Below are 15,340 nucleotides of genomic sequence, written 5' to 3'. Positions count from 1 at the left end.
CATTTATGTTTTTCCTCCCGGGTTATTTATACCTTCTGAATTCAATTCTCCCTGTGCAACAAGAAAACTGTTCAGTTCTGCACACATATATTGTATCTAGGATATACTGCAACCCATTCAACATGTAAAGGACTCTTGCCATCTGGGGGGAAGGGGTGGAGGAAGGGAGAGGAAAAATCGGAACAGAAATGAATGCAAGGGATAATGCTGTAAAAAATTACCCTGGCATGCGTTCTATCAATAAAAAATTATTAAAAAAAAAAAAAGAACATAAAAGAGTAAACATGAAAGAGTAATCATAAATGACTCAAAAAAGTTGAATTGTTTGTATTCCTACTTGGGAAAATGATACTTGTAACTCCTAAGAACTTTCTCATTATTTGGGCAGTTTGAAGGAGTACACATAGAAAAGAGAACATGGAGATGAGTTAATCATATTAGGATGATTTTTTTCTCTCCTCTGCCCCCAAAATTAAAGAGTGAGAAAAAGAGATACGTTGGGAGAAAAGAGAAGGAAGAGGCAGAATGGGAAAATTGTTCTCATATAAAAGATGCATGTAAATGGAAAGGAAAATGGAGGGGTGGTGGGCAGGACATGAACCTCTCTCATCAAAATTGGTTCAAATAGGGAAGAATACATATACACACACACACTTATTTGCATATATGAATACCTATATACACATAGACTTAGGTATAGAACTCTGATTCAATAGGAAATAGGAAAGGGAGGGGATAAGAGATATTGGAAGGGTAATATGATAAAACAGAGAGCAAATTAAGGGAGGCAATGGTAAGAAGAAAAACAGACTTTTGAGGAGTGAAACAGGATAAAAGGGAAAAAAAGGAGGGTAAATAGAAGAAAATAGGATACAGGGAAATATACAGTAATCATAACTATGAATGTAAATGGGAAAACTCACCCATAAAATGGAAGCAGAAAGCAAAATTGACTAGAACCAGAATCCAACAAATATATTGTTTATAAGAGACATACTTGAAACAGAAAGACACAAAGGTTTAAAGGGATGAAGCAGAATCTATTGTGCTTTAGTTAAAGTAAAAATGGCAGGATTGCAATTATGATCTCAGACAAAGCAAAAGCAAAGATAGACAAAAGAGAATCAGGAAATATATATATATATAAAGTTCAAATCTTTTATTGTGTCCTTCAATATAGCCAGCTTAGTTTTCTTTCCTTTTTTTTTTTTTTTTTTAAACTTTTTATTGACAGAACCCATGCCAGGGTAATTTTTTACACCATTATCCCTTTCACTCACTTCTGTTCCGATTTTTCCCCTCCTTCCTCCACCCCCTCCCCCAGATGGCAAGCAGTCCTTTACATGTTAAATAGGTTACAGTGTATCCTAGATACAATATATGTGTGCAGAACCGAACAGTTCTCTTGTTACACAGGGAGAATTGGATTCAGAAGGTATAAAAAACCCAGGAAGAAAAACAAAAATGCAAGCAGTTTATATTCATTTCCTGTGTTCTTTCTTTGGGTGTAGCTGCTTCTGTCCATCCTTGATCAATTGAAACTGAATTAGCATTCTTTATCGAGGAGATCTACTTCCATCAGAATACATCCTCAAACAGTATTGTTGTTGAGGTATATAATGATTTCCTGGTTCTGCTCATTTCACTTAGCATTAGTTCATGTAAGTCTCGCCAAGCCTCTCTGTATTCATCCTGCTGGTCATTCCTTACAGAACAATAATATTCCACAACGTTCATATACCACAATTTACTCAACCATTCTCCAATTGATGGGCATCCATTCATTGGGAAATTATATTTTGCTAAAAATTACCAGAGACAATGAAATAATTAAAAAAAAATATAGTAAGTTTCTCTGATAAAGCTCTCATTTCTCAAACGTACAATTCACAAAAATATGAGGCATTTTTCAATTTCTAAATGGTCCAAGGACATAAACAGGTAGCTTTCAGAAGAAGAAATCAAAGCTATCTATAGCCGTAAAAAAATGCTCTAAATCATTGTTGATTAGAGAAGTGCAAAGTACAATAATTCTGGGATACTACCTCACACCTATCAGAAATAACACATGCTGGAAGGGTTGAAAGAAAATGAATACACTAACACACTGTTGGGGGAATTACAAACTAATCCAATCATTCTGGAAAACAATTTGAAACTATGCCCAAATGGTTATAAAACTGCATACTCTTTGACCCAGATACCAATTCTAGGTTTATACCTCAAAGAGAAGAAAGAAAAAGGAAAAGAATATATATATATATATATATATATATATATATATATATATATATATACACACACAATAATATTTATAACAGTTCTTTGTGGTGGTGAAAAATTAGAAGTTGATGGAATGCTTGTTAGTTGGGAAGGGCTAAACAAGTTGTAGCATAGGATTGTGATGGAATGCTACTGTGCCAGAAAAAATGGTAAGAGGGGTGGTTTCATAAAAAACAAAACAAAAACATGAAGTCCCCTATGAACAGATGTAAAGTGAGAAAAATTGGGGGATCACTATGTACAGTAACAGCAATATTGTAATGATGATCAGCTGTGAAAGACTTGGTTGTTCTGATTTAAATGCATAGTGCTCCCACACTATTTTTGGCTTATCAACAATAAGGATGGATAGCCCAAATAGAAATTGGTTACTGTCTTGCACAAGTTTTCTTGCCTTGACAATGCTATCTCCTCAATCCTGTGAAAGGAAGGAAGAATAAAAAGGAAAGGAAGAAGGATGAGAAGAAAGAAGGAAAGAAAAAGGGAGAGGAGTGAAGGAAGGAAAAACAGAGAGGGAAGAAAGGAAGGGAAAAGAGAAAGGAAGGAAAGAAGAGAGGAAGAAGATAAGGGAAAAGGGAAGGAAGGAAGGAATGAAGATAGAGATGGAAGAAAGAAAGGGGAAAGGGAGAGGAGGGAAGGAAGGGAAGGAGAAAAAGCAAGGAAGGAAAGAAGAAGGAAGCAAAAAGAAATCTTGTCATAATCAGATTGTGGTTTGGATAGCTAGGATAAGTATCTTCCAGTCTTGACCAAGGGAGAGGAATTAGACTTAGCCTACTTGGCCCTTGGTAGAAGTTATAAAGAGGCAATTTAGGCTTGCTATATGGAAATACCAAATAGCATTAAGAACTACATAAGAGTGAACTGGACTGTGGGAGTGGAGGTCTTTCACTGAAAGTCTTGAAGTGAGAATAGATATCTGGTTTCTAGGTATTTTGTAGAAGGGACCCAACAATTTTGATTTGGACTTTATGACCACAAGGTCCCTTTCAACTGAAATTCTGTGATTCTATGAAAACATATACAGGACCTCTGGGGATATAAAAATTCACAGAGAGGAAGGTGGAATTGAAAAAAAAAAAAACAACCAAACAAATAAACCAAAAATTAACCACACACATAAAAAAACCTCAAACCAGTGCTACTAGATTCTTTAATCAAAAAGACTATTAGATTTCTTCCTCTTTTTAAAAGTATGGATATCTTCTATAGAGATAGATCACATTCCTATCATCAATCAATTAATATTTATTAAATACTTATTATGATAGGCATTGTGCTAAGTATTGGGGATACAAAAAGAAGCAAAGGCAGTTCTGGTCCTCAAGGAGTTAACAATCTAATAATAAAGGCAACATGAAGACAAATTTACATAAAGGCAGTTATATACCAGAAATACTTTTAATAGGGGGAAGGCATTAGAATTAGGAGGGGTTGGGAAAATCTTCTTGGAAAAGATGGGTTTTAAGTTGGCAATTAAATAATAATTATATGTAATATATAATAAAATTAATAATAATAAATTAAAGGAATCCAAGGAACTCAGAAATAGAATTGAGGAGAGCTTCCTAGAAATGGGATACAGGCAGATCCTTAACGTGGTTAAAGATTAAGGGAGCGAAGACTGGAAGAAGAGAATTGACATATCTAAGATATAATTTTATATACTAAGGTATACAGTTGATATATCTAAGAAATGTACTTCTTTGAGGTCAAGATATGGATGAATCAGCTGTTTTCTATTTAACTAGACTGGTATGTCTCCAAACATATAGGCTGCACATCCAGTGAAGGCTATTCTTTATAACCAAGTGGATTTTGAAGCTATATGAAAGGACTATATGGGAATATTGGTGTTGTTTTTGTTACTAGAGGGTGGGAAATCCTGTCTTTGAAGAATTCTATTCTAATTTTTGATGTGGCAAAAGCCAGAAGTATTGTCATTTCATTTCAAAAAATGAGAAAAGGACACAGAAGTCCATCACATTAAGATCAACTCATATACTCTTCCCTAAGAGATGAGGTTGATCTTCAAGAGGTTGCTCTATCCAAAGATTCCTGGGATTCATGAAGAAGTAACAGCTACTTTCTTACAGCTTTGATATACAGAAAGATGGGAACTGGTGAGTAAGGTTAGGGGTGGTGGAAAGCTGGGATAGGGGTCAGGGGAAGAAAAGTACAGAAAATGCCAGAGGGTGATGAAAAAGGTGGTTGCAATTGAATAAAAGAAAAGAAATAGTGTCATCAATAAGACAGGCAGAAGAAAGAGGTAGAAAAGCAGGTAAAGAATCACATTGAGGTGAAAGGCATGAATCAGCTAATCTAGAAGCATTTATTAAGCACCTACTATATTGAAGGCACTGTACTAATTAAAGGGGATACAAAGAAAAGTAAAAGACAATTCATAGTCTCAAGAGGACCAGTTTGATGCAGGAGACAACATGTATACTACTCTGCAGAAAAGTGCCATTTACAAGATACTGGAGTTAATCAACAGAGGGAAAGAACTAAAATGAGGAAGGGTGGAAACCTTTTTGTAAATTTAAAATTAGTAAAATTAAAAGTGAGCAGGAAACTTTCTTTCTTTTTATTATAAGCTTTTTATTTACAGGTTATATGCATGGGTAGTTTACAGCATTGACAATTGCCAAACCTTTTGTTCCAATTTTTCCCTTCCTTCTCCCTACCCCCTCCCCTGGATGGCAGGTTGACCAATACATGTTAAATATGTTAAAGTATAAATTAAATACAAAATAAGTATATATGTCCAAACAGTTATTTTGCTGTACAAAAAGAATCGGACTGGAGCAGGAAACTTTCTTGCAGAATGTGGTGTTTTAGCAGAGACTTGAGAGAAGATAAAACGAGTAAACTAAATGGAAGAAAAGCTAGGTGGTAAAGCGGCTAGAGCACTGGGCCTAGATTCAGAAAGACCCGAGTTCAAATCCAGCCTGAGACACTAGCCATGTAAATCTGGCTAAGTGACTTCCTCGCTGTTTACATCACTTTTTCCATCTTAATAATAGCATTTCGCCCCTCCTTCCAGAATTGTGAGGAGCAAATGAATTATAAAGCAACAGGCATAACGTAGATGCTATATAAATGTTAGCTGTAATGTCACGTCAAAAAACTAAGTCGAGATGTACTTATTAAGTCGTTCCATGTTTTTATCACGGCATTGTGCTTAGCATTGAGGACAGAACGATAAAATCATGGATTTTTTATACAGGGCAGCGTTTGGGGTCCACAAACTACTCTTTTTCAAACCCGTTAGGGGGTGATATAAGCACTAATGGGGGTGATAGTGCTTATATCACCCCCATTTTACAGATGCTAAAATGGAAGTGACTTGTCATAGTTTCGAAACCAGTCCAGGTATCCCGATTCCAAGTCCTCGAATCTTTCCACTAGGAGGAGACTCAAGTGGGAATGGGGAAGCACCTGCTGGTAAATGTTTAACCACCTGCTTTAAGTATCCACTAAACACTTTTAAGTTTAACATGCATTATTAACATTTTCGCGACCACTTTTTAAAACGTCTAGACAAGCGATAAAACAACTAAGACTAAATTTGCCACGTGCGCCGGATTTCCGAGGAGTAAACGCTACCGCTAGGAATTTAACACTCGGCTCAACACAATCCCAAGCTTGCATCTCTCCGGAAGGCTGGCTCCGCAGCCGCAGGAACCCGACATTTGTTTACAAAATGCGCTCAAGTCCTTGAGCTCACGTGTCCGGGGGCCCCGGCCGCCATTGGCCAGCGCCCGAGCCCGGGGGAGAAGGCGCAGGTCGCCGAGTGGTATCTCCGCTGCCCATCCAGCGTAGGGATGACCGCGAGGCGGGGCGACGGGACGCGGCCGCCGGGGCGAGCCCGCAGCGGGCGGGGGGCGGAGGACGCGAGGGGCGGGGCGTGGCTCAAGCGGCGCTAGGACCCGCCGCCCTTCTCCTCCGGCTCCCGGGAGGTTGATAAAGCGGCAGCGGCGTTTGACGTCAGCGGGGAGTTAATTTTAAATCGGTACAAGATGGCGGAGGGGGACGCGGCAGCGCGGAGGCAGCAGCAGCAGCGCCTGCCCCAGGAGCTGCGGCGGCGGAGGCGGGGGCGGGCTCGGAGCGGAGACCCGGCGGTCCAGGACAACCACGTCTCGTCCCCGTCCTCCCTAGGTATGGGCCAGTCCGGGCCGCGTCCTCGTCCTCTGGGGCTCCCTGCGGCCGTGCCCTCCCGCCCGCTCGCCCGCGCCTAGGCCGCTGCCGGAGCGAGTGAGAGCGGGCGCGCGCGCGCGTGGGGCCGGCCTGGCCTGCCCCGGAGGGGGCGGGGGGCCGAGGAGCTGGGGAGCCGTCCTTGACCGTTCCCACTACCGAACGGGGGGCTGCGGGGGGCTGGGTGGGGGGGGTGCCTGTGGTGCGTGGACGCGCTCGAGGAAAGGGGGCCAGCGGGCAGCCCCTCGGAGAGCCGAAGGCCCCTCCAGAATCCCCTCTCGGGGGCTGCCCTCGGGGTGGAAGTTCAAGGCTGGCGGTCCTACTCCGCCCGCGCGCGCTTGGGCCGGGGTTGGAGGGAGGGATGGAAGAGAAAGGGGGTCGGGGGCGGGGAGGGGGCGCAATCCGTAGGCGAAGGGACGAGCCCCCGGCCCCGCTGTACGAACGTCAGCGCGCTGGTGCATGCCCACAGCCCGGCTCCTGGCGTCCCTTCACCTTCCTCCTCCTGATCCCTCCCTCCGCCTCCTGACACCCCTATTTTTAGGAGAAGAGCATTTGGCCTGTCGCGGTGGCGTCAGGGGCACAGGCACGAAAAAGTCCCGCTGTCACCGAAAGTTACCCGCACTTTGCAACAATGCATCCCCCACCCTTCTTTGAGCTTGCCCCCGACCCGCGCCAGCGGTCCCCCTCCGCCCGGCGCGCACACAACTTTGCCTCGCTGCTGCTTGCCATTGATTTCTCCCCGAAACTTCCTTTCGCTCTAGATAGTTGTTTGGCTTCAATCTGTATTGGGTGGGAATCACTTTATGTAATCCTTGTAGCCCTTGGATTCCTTTCCCCCCATTCTCTAAATCTCAACTGCTCTTCACTTATAGATTGAATTCTTTTCCCCATTCTAAAAAAGTAATCCCAGCTAGCCTCCTAAAGTAAATTTTCTCCTCTCCCCCATTCCCCGAAATGATCCCAACTAGCCCTGGATTCCGGTTGAATTCTTTTTCTCCCATTCTAAAAAAAAAAAGAAAAGAAAGAAAAAAATCACCTACATGTTGGAAAAATTTAAACTCTTCCCCCTCCCCCATTGAATGAGAATACATATTAAAATGCCTGCCAGCAAAAATACCTAAGACAGTATAATTGATACTTCCACTGTTATTCCCATCATTAGGAAAACTTTTTAGTAAGGTAGACTGGAATGTAAGAATTTTTAGCTATTAGCTTTTATTTTTTTTGCTACAAGTTATTAGTGTTTCCCCCCATATTAGGAAAACTCTCTAAAATGTTAAGAATTTTTAGGTATCAGCTAATCTTTTGAACAAACAATTATGTGTTGTTAGAATTATTCCCAGCATTAACAAAACTTATTTGCTAAGGTATACTAGAATGTTAAGGATTTTTAGGTTATTAGTTAATCTTTTGAACAATTGACTATTATTAGTGTTATTCCTAGGACATAATTCGTGAGGAAAACAATTTGCTAAGGTATACTAGAGTAATGTCTTTTACCGAGGTTATCTAAAATCCTTGGAAATGAGTAGTCTTAAATAATAAAAGTAGGAAGTTTTTATTTCAAAAATCAGTCATTTAAAGTAACTTTTTATATAAATTTTCAGGCGTTAGAAATCTAGCCATTATAGCACTCTGGGTAATATAAACTCAGCTACTTGCTGAAGGTATATTACCCTTTACTAATTATATCTTTGAAAGGTTAGTCATTTGAAATACTTTTTAATGTAAATCTTCAGATGTTAGAAATGTTCTCATTGTACAGTATACTTTTGAGATTATTTAACTTCTAAATGCCTGCTGAAATTTAATTGGCCTTCACTAAATTCCTGCTTTGATGTCCCACTCTGGCATGGAAGTGTCTGAAGTAGATTTTTGGAGGGTGTGCCAGCAAACCTACCAAACCTGAAAAGTTTCCAGTTCGTGGCTGGTTGTCATTGGAGAACTAGGGTAGGTAAGTCACAGGAGAAGCTAGGACAACTTTTTTTCCCCAAGCTGTAGCAATTCATGAAGAGTTGGCTAGTTTATCTAAGGGATGTACATGATCCACCCAGGAGGGAGCACTTAGAGATGAAGTCTTAGATCTCTGGATTAGAAGTTGGTGTTAATTCGTTGCCAGTTATGAAAATTTGCTATTTGGTGGTTATGCCATTATAGTAAGTCATCTATTGCTATGCTTTCAGAATTATGTTTGCATTTGTTTAGGAAACATTTGTCGAGCTTACCTGTGATAGGCACTGTGTGAAGTCTTCATGGGGATAAAGTGAATCCAAGCAACAATATTGGAAGAATGCATTATGAGCTCAGTTAAGTTGTTAAAATATATATAGTTATTTTGGGGAGCTGCAAGGGCACAAGCAAGGATAAGTCTCTTGTTGGAGGTGACAGTTGAGCTGAGTCTTGAAGGAAACAGGGTTGTATGAGGGACACAGCCAGCCAGCCAGGTGTGTAGGAAAGTGGTGTATAAAATGAACAAGAAGCTGGAAAGTAGACCTGAGCTACTCTGAAGGGTTTTAACTGCCATAGAGGGTTTATGTTCTCTCTACAAGGGTCTCCCTCTATTGTCTGCTTTCTAATTACCTAGGTTGTGTAAATACAAATTTTTGCCTGCTGGAATGCATTCAATTTCACAGCTCTAATCTTAACATTAGGAGTTCAGATCTTCCCTTAGAGACACTAGCTCTGTGACTAAGGGGAAGACCCTTAACCTCTGTCTGCCTTAACTTCAACTTTAAAATGGACATAATCTCAGCACCTACCTGAAAGGGTTGTTAAGAGGATTGAATGAGAAACTATTTGTAAAAAGTGTTTAACACAGTAGGCACACATAAGTAGTAATTGCTTATTTCTTTTATCAGTTTTCAGTGTGCATAGAGCAGTGTCTTATCATTTTTCAGGTTCTGCTTGGCTATAAACTTGAAACTAGTTTCAAGATTATTTGGAATCTCTACAGAGTAGTACATAAAGCAAGAATAAAGCAAGACTTGTTGAATTGTATCCGTCAAGTCTCTTCTCCATTTGGGATTATTTTTTTGTCAGCGATAATGGAGTGGCTTGCCATGTCCTTCTCCAGCTCATTTTACAGATGAAAAAACTGAGGCAAACAGAATGAAGGCACTTGTCCAGGGTCAGATAGCTAGGAAGTGTCTCAGGCCAGGCTGGAGCAAAGGTCCTCTTTTAGGGCTGGTGCTGTATCCACTGAGCCACTTAACCTGCCCCAGAACAAGACTAAATATTAACTATTCCTCATACACAATACTTCATTTTCCTTCTCCATGTCTTGCTATTGGTAATCTCCCCACTGGAATGGAATTAACTTCTTTATTATCTGTTTCTCTTCTTCTTGTCCTAACTTGTCCTCTCTTAAAATTCCTAGCTTCCTTCAAGGCTTAGCACAGACCTTCTATATGAAGGTTTTCCTGATTCCATGTTCCTCCCTACAAGGGCCTCCTCCCCCTATTGTCTGCTTTCTAGTTAACTTAGGTTATGTATTTGTTGCCCAATGGAATTCACAATTTTTGGATTCTCAGCACCTAGAACATTGCTTGTTGACTAGTAAGTGAAATTAGGACTAATTAGTGAAATAAGGGCCCTTAGTGAAAGAGCCAAAGAGAAGCTGTTGTAACTGGGCCTGTGTCTAAATTTTTTTTAACCTCCTTTAAAATTTAATATAATTTTTTTCATTCGATTAATTGAATGAGTCAGGAGCATGAATTTAAGTGTATATTTTGACAGCTTAGAACCTTTTTTTTAAAAGAAACGATTTCTTGGCTTTATTCCTCATATAGGTGTTATATGGAAATTATGATTAGAAGTCTTTTGGTGTCAAAGGAAAACCCTAATCACCCTAGAGATATGTTTTTATTAAATGTACTTTTTATAAAGTTTCAGACTATGACCAAAACAATGTAGTATTTAAAAATAAATTTATTATAGTGTATTATTTTTGGCTGCCTGTGGAATATAATCCTCGAGGTTGGGGGAAATGGATATTGCCTAATAGAGACACTGCCCTTTTCAGTGAAAATAAATAAATGGTGAAAACAACTCTGGTTCTAAGGTTAGAACACCTTCATCTCTTTGGAATTCTATTTAGTGGACTCCTGTGGAGTAGGACTTTGGATGGAGTTGGGAAAGCCTGTGTTTAAGCCCTGCTTCTGAGGCTTTTAGTAATTGTATGTCCCTGGTTTTCTCAGTTAACCTCTTCATTCTTCCAACAGTGAATTTCCTAAGTCAACAAGCATTAAGTGCCTTCTGTTTACAGCACAAAAGTCACATAAGATGGTGGTACAAAGAAAGATAAAAATCACTACTACTCTCAAGGAACTCAGTTTAAAGATGAAGACAGCCTGTAAACAACTATGTACAGACAAGATAAATTGGAAATAATCTCAGGGAGAATGCGCTGAAATTAAGGAAGAACTGGGAAAGTCATCTTGCAGAAGGCAGGACTTGGGCTGAGACTACAAATGACAGCAAATAAATATGTATGTGCATTGGTAGGGGGAGTTTTCATACTCAGAGATCCTATACCAGTGAAAACATAAGAGTCCTAGACCCAAAAAAAAAAAAAAAAAGATGACATGTATATTGCTTCCTAATGTGTAGATCACTTTCTTTATAGCAAGTAGTCCTGAAGTCATTGAAATGGGAATAGAGAAGGATTACAAACTCCACTTTTACATATGTGGAAACTCAGGTGTAGAGAGGAATTGAAATTGAGATTTACATACCTGTCTATACTAGTGTTGGAATTAGGACTCAAATCCAGGAATTTATTTTGTGGGTTTTTTTTTTTTAATAGTATAGATTTTTTTTTTAAACGTAGTTTGTCATTTTTCAAAATATGTCCATGTGTCTGATACCCTTTCACCAGAAAATCACTGACTAGTTGAAAGCTTTTGGAATTCAAGGTTATAATGTTTCTCTTAAAAGCATTAGGCTAAGCAGTATGAAAGAAAATGAAAAAGTAATGATTAGCACCTGCCATATGTTAGCCACTGTGGTAATTCTTGGAAATACAAATACAAAAGTGAAATTAGTAGTTCCTCTAGAAGCTTACATTCTGATTGGGGATTAGGAATGAAACATAGGGAAATGGGGACCAGCAATGAGTTTTGGTCTGGGGAGTCACCATGATATTTGAGCATAGCCATCTGGCAATTGATTATCTCAACTTTTTTAATAGCAGTAGTGGCTACATTTTGATTACATTTGATTTTCAGAGCAATTGGGGGACTAGGCCTGGGGCATGGGTAGAGTTGGACGAGAGGAATGACCCAACAGATGGCAGAATGGCTTCTGATAGATAGTCTGGGACCAATTATATGTACTAGAGTAGTTTTCATTCAGTCACCCACCAATTAAGATAGTATTTCCCCAAAACAGAGTTGAGTGGATTAATTCCATGGATGAGGGTGAGGGTAGGGGACTTGGTCTCTAGAGATCTGGATCTAGAAAGGCACCCTTTCTGGTGATAAAACAGTAAAATTTGAAGAGTAGACAATATTTGAACCCTAATTATCTATCAGAGGTTTTTTCTTTTCCCCTTGTCAACTCCTTCTTAGTGTCTAAAGTTACTTAGATTTTTTATTCCCCTCTCCCTCTGTGTTGTATCAGACTTTGGCATAAGTATGAATACATACTCTTTTCTTCAGTCAAGCTGTGATAGGTTCACCTGAGATCAAAAAAGTACAAGAACATAGAACTGTTTATCATTTTTTCCTCCCTGACTCAAAACAGCCTTCTGTATTTGGTGTCATTTCTTACCTTGTTCAATTGAATCCTTTCCCTGTAGGTTGATTAAATCATGTCAGTCATATGGGCCAGGGGTAATGAATTCCTAATTTCTGAAGTCTCTTTTTCTTCTCAGGAATACAGTAACATTTTCAGCATTCTTTTTCTTCCATTTCTTTGGTTGAGAACAAGAAAGAAACAAATTAGAAGAAAGCAGAAAGTGATTTGGGCTCTCGGATCCAAAGCCCCAAATTTAGGATATAAAAAAGAAATTTAATTGCTATAAATTTTCAATGACATGAGTTGCTGAGATTCTGCATTAGACTTAAGCAATATAATAAAAAAAGCATTTATTAAGCACCTCTGTGCCAGGTATTTGTTTAGACCTTTTCCAATTTCTACTTTGGACTAGCAGCATATTCCCAAGGAAGAGGTGTTAGAAATGAGAGCATCTTACCCATTAGCACAACCCTTTATCCTTCTTGATAAGGTTTAGTCAGTCAATAGAGGAAGGATGTCATCTGTGTACTTATATATAAGTAAACTTCTCACTTTTAATTCTTCTACACCATCTTACCTACATTCACAACACCTAGGCATTTAGAAACTGAATTAGAATATGTATGGACATATTCTAATGGTATGATAAATTTGGCCCATCATTGTTCCTGTAGAGAGCAATATCATCCTCTCAGTTCCTCATCTTGGACTCCTTTCCCCACATTATGCTGTCACGGCCTGCGATTTCACCTCCACCTCTCTCCTATAAGTCCTCTTTTCTCTTCTTTACCACTACCTGTCACCTCATACTTGGATTACTGCAGTAGTCAGCTAGAATGTCTGCCTGCTTCATGTCTTTCCCCTTCCACGCCATTCTCCACCAATCAGATAATTTTCTTAGCATGTTACGTTGTGGTTCTTTGACACCTGTACCCTCTTCTCTTCCCCCCCATCCCACACACAGTGACCCCTTTTTGCCTCAAGGAGCAAAAACTGTTCTATTTGACATTCAAAACCCTTCCTAATCCAGTCGCCTCCTGCTTTTCCTTCTTACACTTTTTTCTACAACACATGCTCTTCAGTCCAGTGACATTGGCCTTTGGGGCTGTCCCATGAACAAAATATTCCATTTCTCAGCTTTGGGAATTTTATTTGGCTGTTTCTATGCCTGGAATGCTCCTTTTCTTTGAGTACTGACCTCCGTGTCTTCTTGTCCAACTTAAAATTTTAAACAAGAAGCTTTTCCTATAACCCCTCTTAATTCTTGTACTTTCCTTAAAAAAAAAAAAATTCCTATTTATCCTGCATATAGCTTGCTTTGTATATATTTGTTTGCATACTGTTTTCCTGTTAGATTATAAGTTTCTTGAGAATAGGGATTTATTTTGCCTCTTTTTGTATCCTCAGTGCACAGTGCCTAACACAGAGTTGAGAATTAATTTATTGAATGAATGAATGAAATAGAAGTTGGAAAACTAAGAAATATAGAATAAAAAATAGAAAATAGAAATAATGAGAAACAAGGGTGGGAAGAAATTAAGTCAAATTGTTTAGTCCTTTGAATTTTATCAGTTGTCTTTAATGACTACTTTGGAAATAGACTACAGAAAAAGCTTTCGTAACTTTTTATCTTGAATAGGTAGTTATTTGGAAGGCTGACCTATAAATTATATGGTAGTAACATAATTTGTACCGGACAATTTAGGTTCTAGTTCTCAAAATTTATACTCCCATTAAGGAAAAGGAATTTCAGGTTTATTCTAAGGCTTTCTTTGCTAACTTGTATTTGTGCACAACTGCTTCCTAAACACACAAGATAACATGAAATGACAAGAACTAATTTCTGTGATCTGAACTCAGATTACTACATTTCAGAGAGAATAAATTTATGTTGTTATACTTGAATCTAGGTGGTAAAATTTCCTAAGTTTTGAATTTTACTAGTAAATCTACTTAGCTGACCTGGGATTGATGTTAGCATTCTCTTAGAAATCTAGCATCTTATCTTTAATTGTGTGAGCTTCAGTTTATTTCAGCCAAGCTTTCTTTTATTAAAATATAGATTACGTAAAACTGAATGTTCGACTAAACTTACAAGTAGAGTTCTTTGCAAACATGGGTATAAGTGCTATCCTCAACTGGGTTTCACAGCAATCCTATGAAGTAGATGATGCAAGTAATACTTTTCCTATTTTACAAATAAAGAAATTGGGGGGGGGGTCATAGTGTTGTTTTTTTTTTTTTTTTTTTGGTCATAGTGTTTTTAAGCTCATTGATGCCAAATGGCAGAAGGATTTGAATCCCATGTCTCCTGGCAAATTAGTCCTATATTCCCTGCACTTTACCTAGTGCTTCTCAAGGACAATTATACTCTAGTTTTCAGAACATATTCCTTAGTGGAAGAAATGGGAAGGATTAGTATTCTGAATTAGTAGCTTCTTGAATGTATAATACATTTCTACCACCATTACTACATTCAAGTACCAGGATTTCTTTGACGGATAGTTTGGGATGAGTAGAGTGTGATGCACTTATATAGAAGCAGTAGCCTTCTTTGGACAGTGGAGGTAGTTCAAGGTGCTGAGCTCAAGAATTAGGGCAGAGCACTCTTCCTCCGCTTCCCCTACAAACCACTAGACCTGCTGCTAGCTCAGGCCTAGCAAGTTTTATCCAGGAAACAAAACACCAGGAGACACAGCCTGGCAGACCCTGGCTGGTGAACCAGCCATAGCTACCAAAGACCGGAAAAGAAAGTCCTCACTCCTGGAGCCTCTGGCCTCAGCTGGTGGTTCAGAGCCGAGATGAGTATATTTGAGCCCTGGAACTGACATTGAAAAAGGTGCATTACCAGCTTTTCAGCAGTAGACTAAAAGCTATTCATTCTTTCTATCTGACTTGGTGCTGAAACCTTTATGTACAGTCTCTTCCATTTGAGTGTGAACTCCTTGAGAGTGAATGCTATTTTTCCTACTTGTGTCTTTAGTGTTTTGCACAATGCTTTGCACACAGTAAGTGCTTAATGAATGCTTAGTCCTTACATCTTTTCTTAAGCCTTACAACCTTTAACTTTCTTCATCCTTGTCCTGAGCTCCATATTGAAGTTCATTGGCTATCATCTTCTCTCCCT

The 15,340-nt window shown here is 39.2% G+C and overlaps 1 protein-coding gene across 2 annotated transcripts in view; it reads left to right on the top strand.

Moving 5' to 3' along the window:
* The first annotated feature begins 6,185 nt into the window (after positions 1–6,185).
* Positions 6,186–15,340, top strand: part of ATL2 (atlastin GTPase 2) — a 69,730-nt gene continuing 60,575 nt past the window's right edge. Inside the window, exon 1 of one of the 2 annotated variants that reach the window (XM_051975131.1) lies at positions 6,186–6,441. In XM_051975131.1, coding sequence (XP_051831091.1) covers positions 6,303–6,441 — 139 coding nt within the window. In that variant the 5' untranslated portion in view covers positions 6,186–6,302. The remainder of the gene's footprint in view (positions 6,442–15,340) is intronic. The other variant, XM_051975132.1, reaches the window with a different exon arrangement.

The sequence above is a fragment of the Antechinus flavipes genome, chromosome 2 (genome assembly GCF_016432865.1).
Source record: "Antechinus flavipes isolate AdamAnt ecotype Samford, QLD, Australia chromosome 2, AdamAnt_v2, whole genome shotgun sequence".
Classification (NCBI taxonomy): Eukaryota; Metazoa; Chordata; class Mammalia; order Dasyuromorphia; family Dasyuridae; genus Antechinus; species Antechinus flavipes.
Note: the sequence above shows the minus strand (reverse complement) of the source record. Positions and strands in the feature narration are given on the sequence as shown.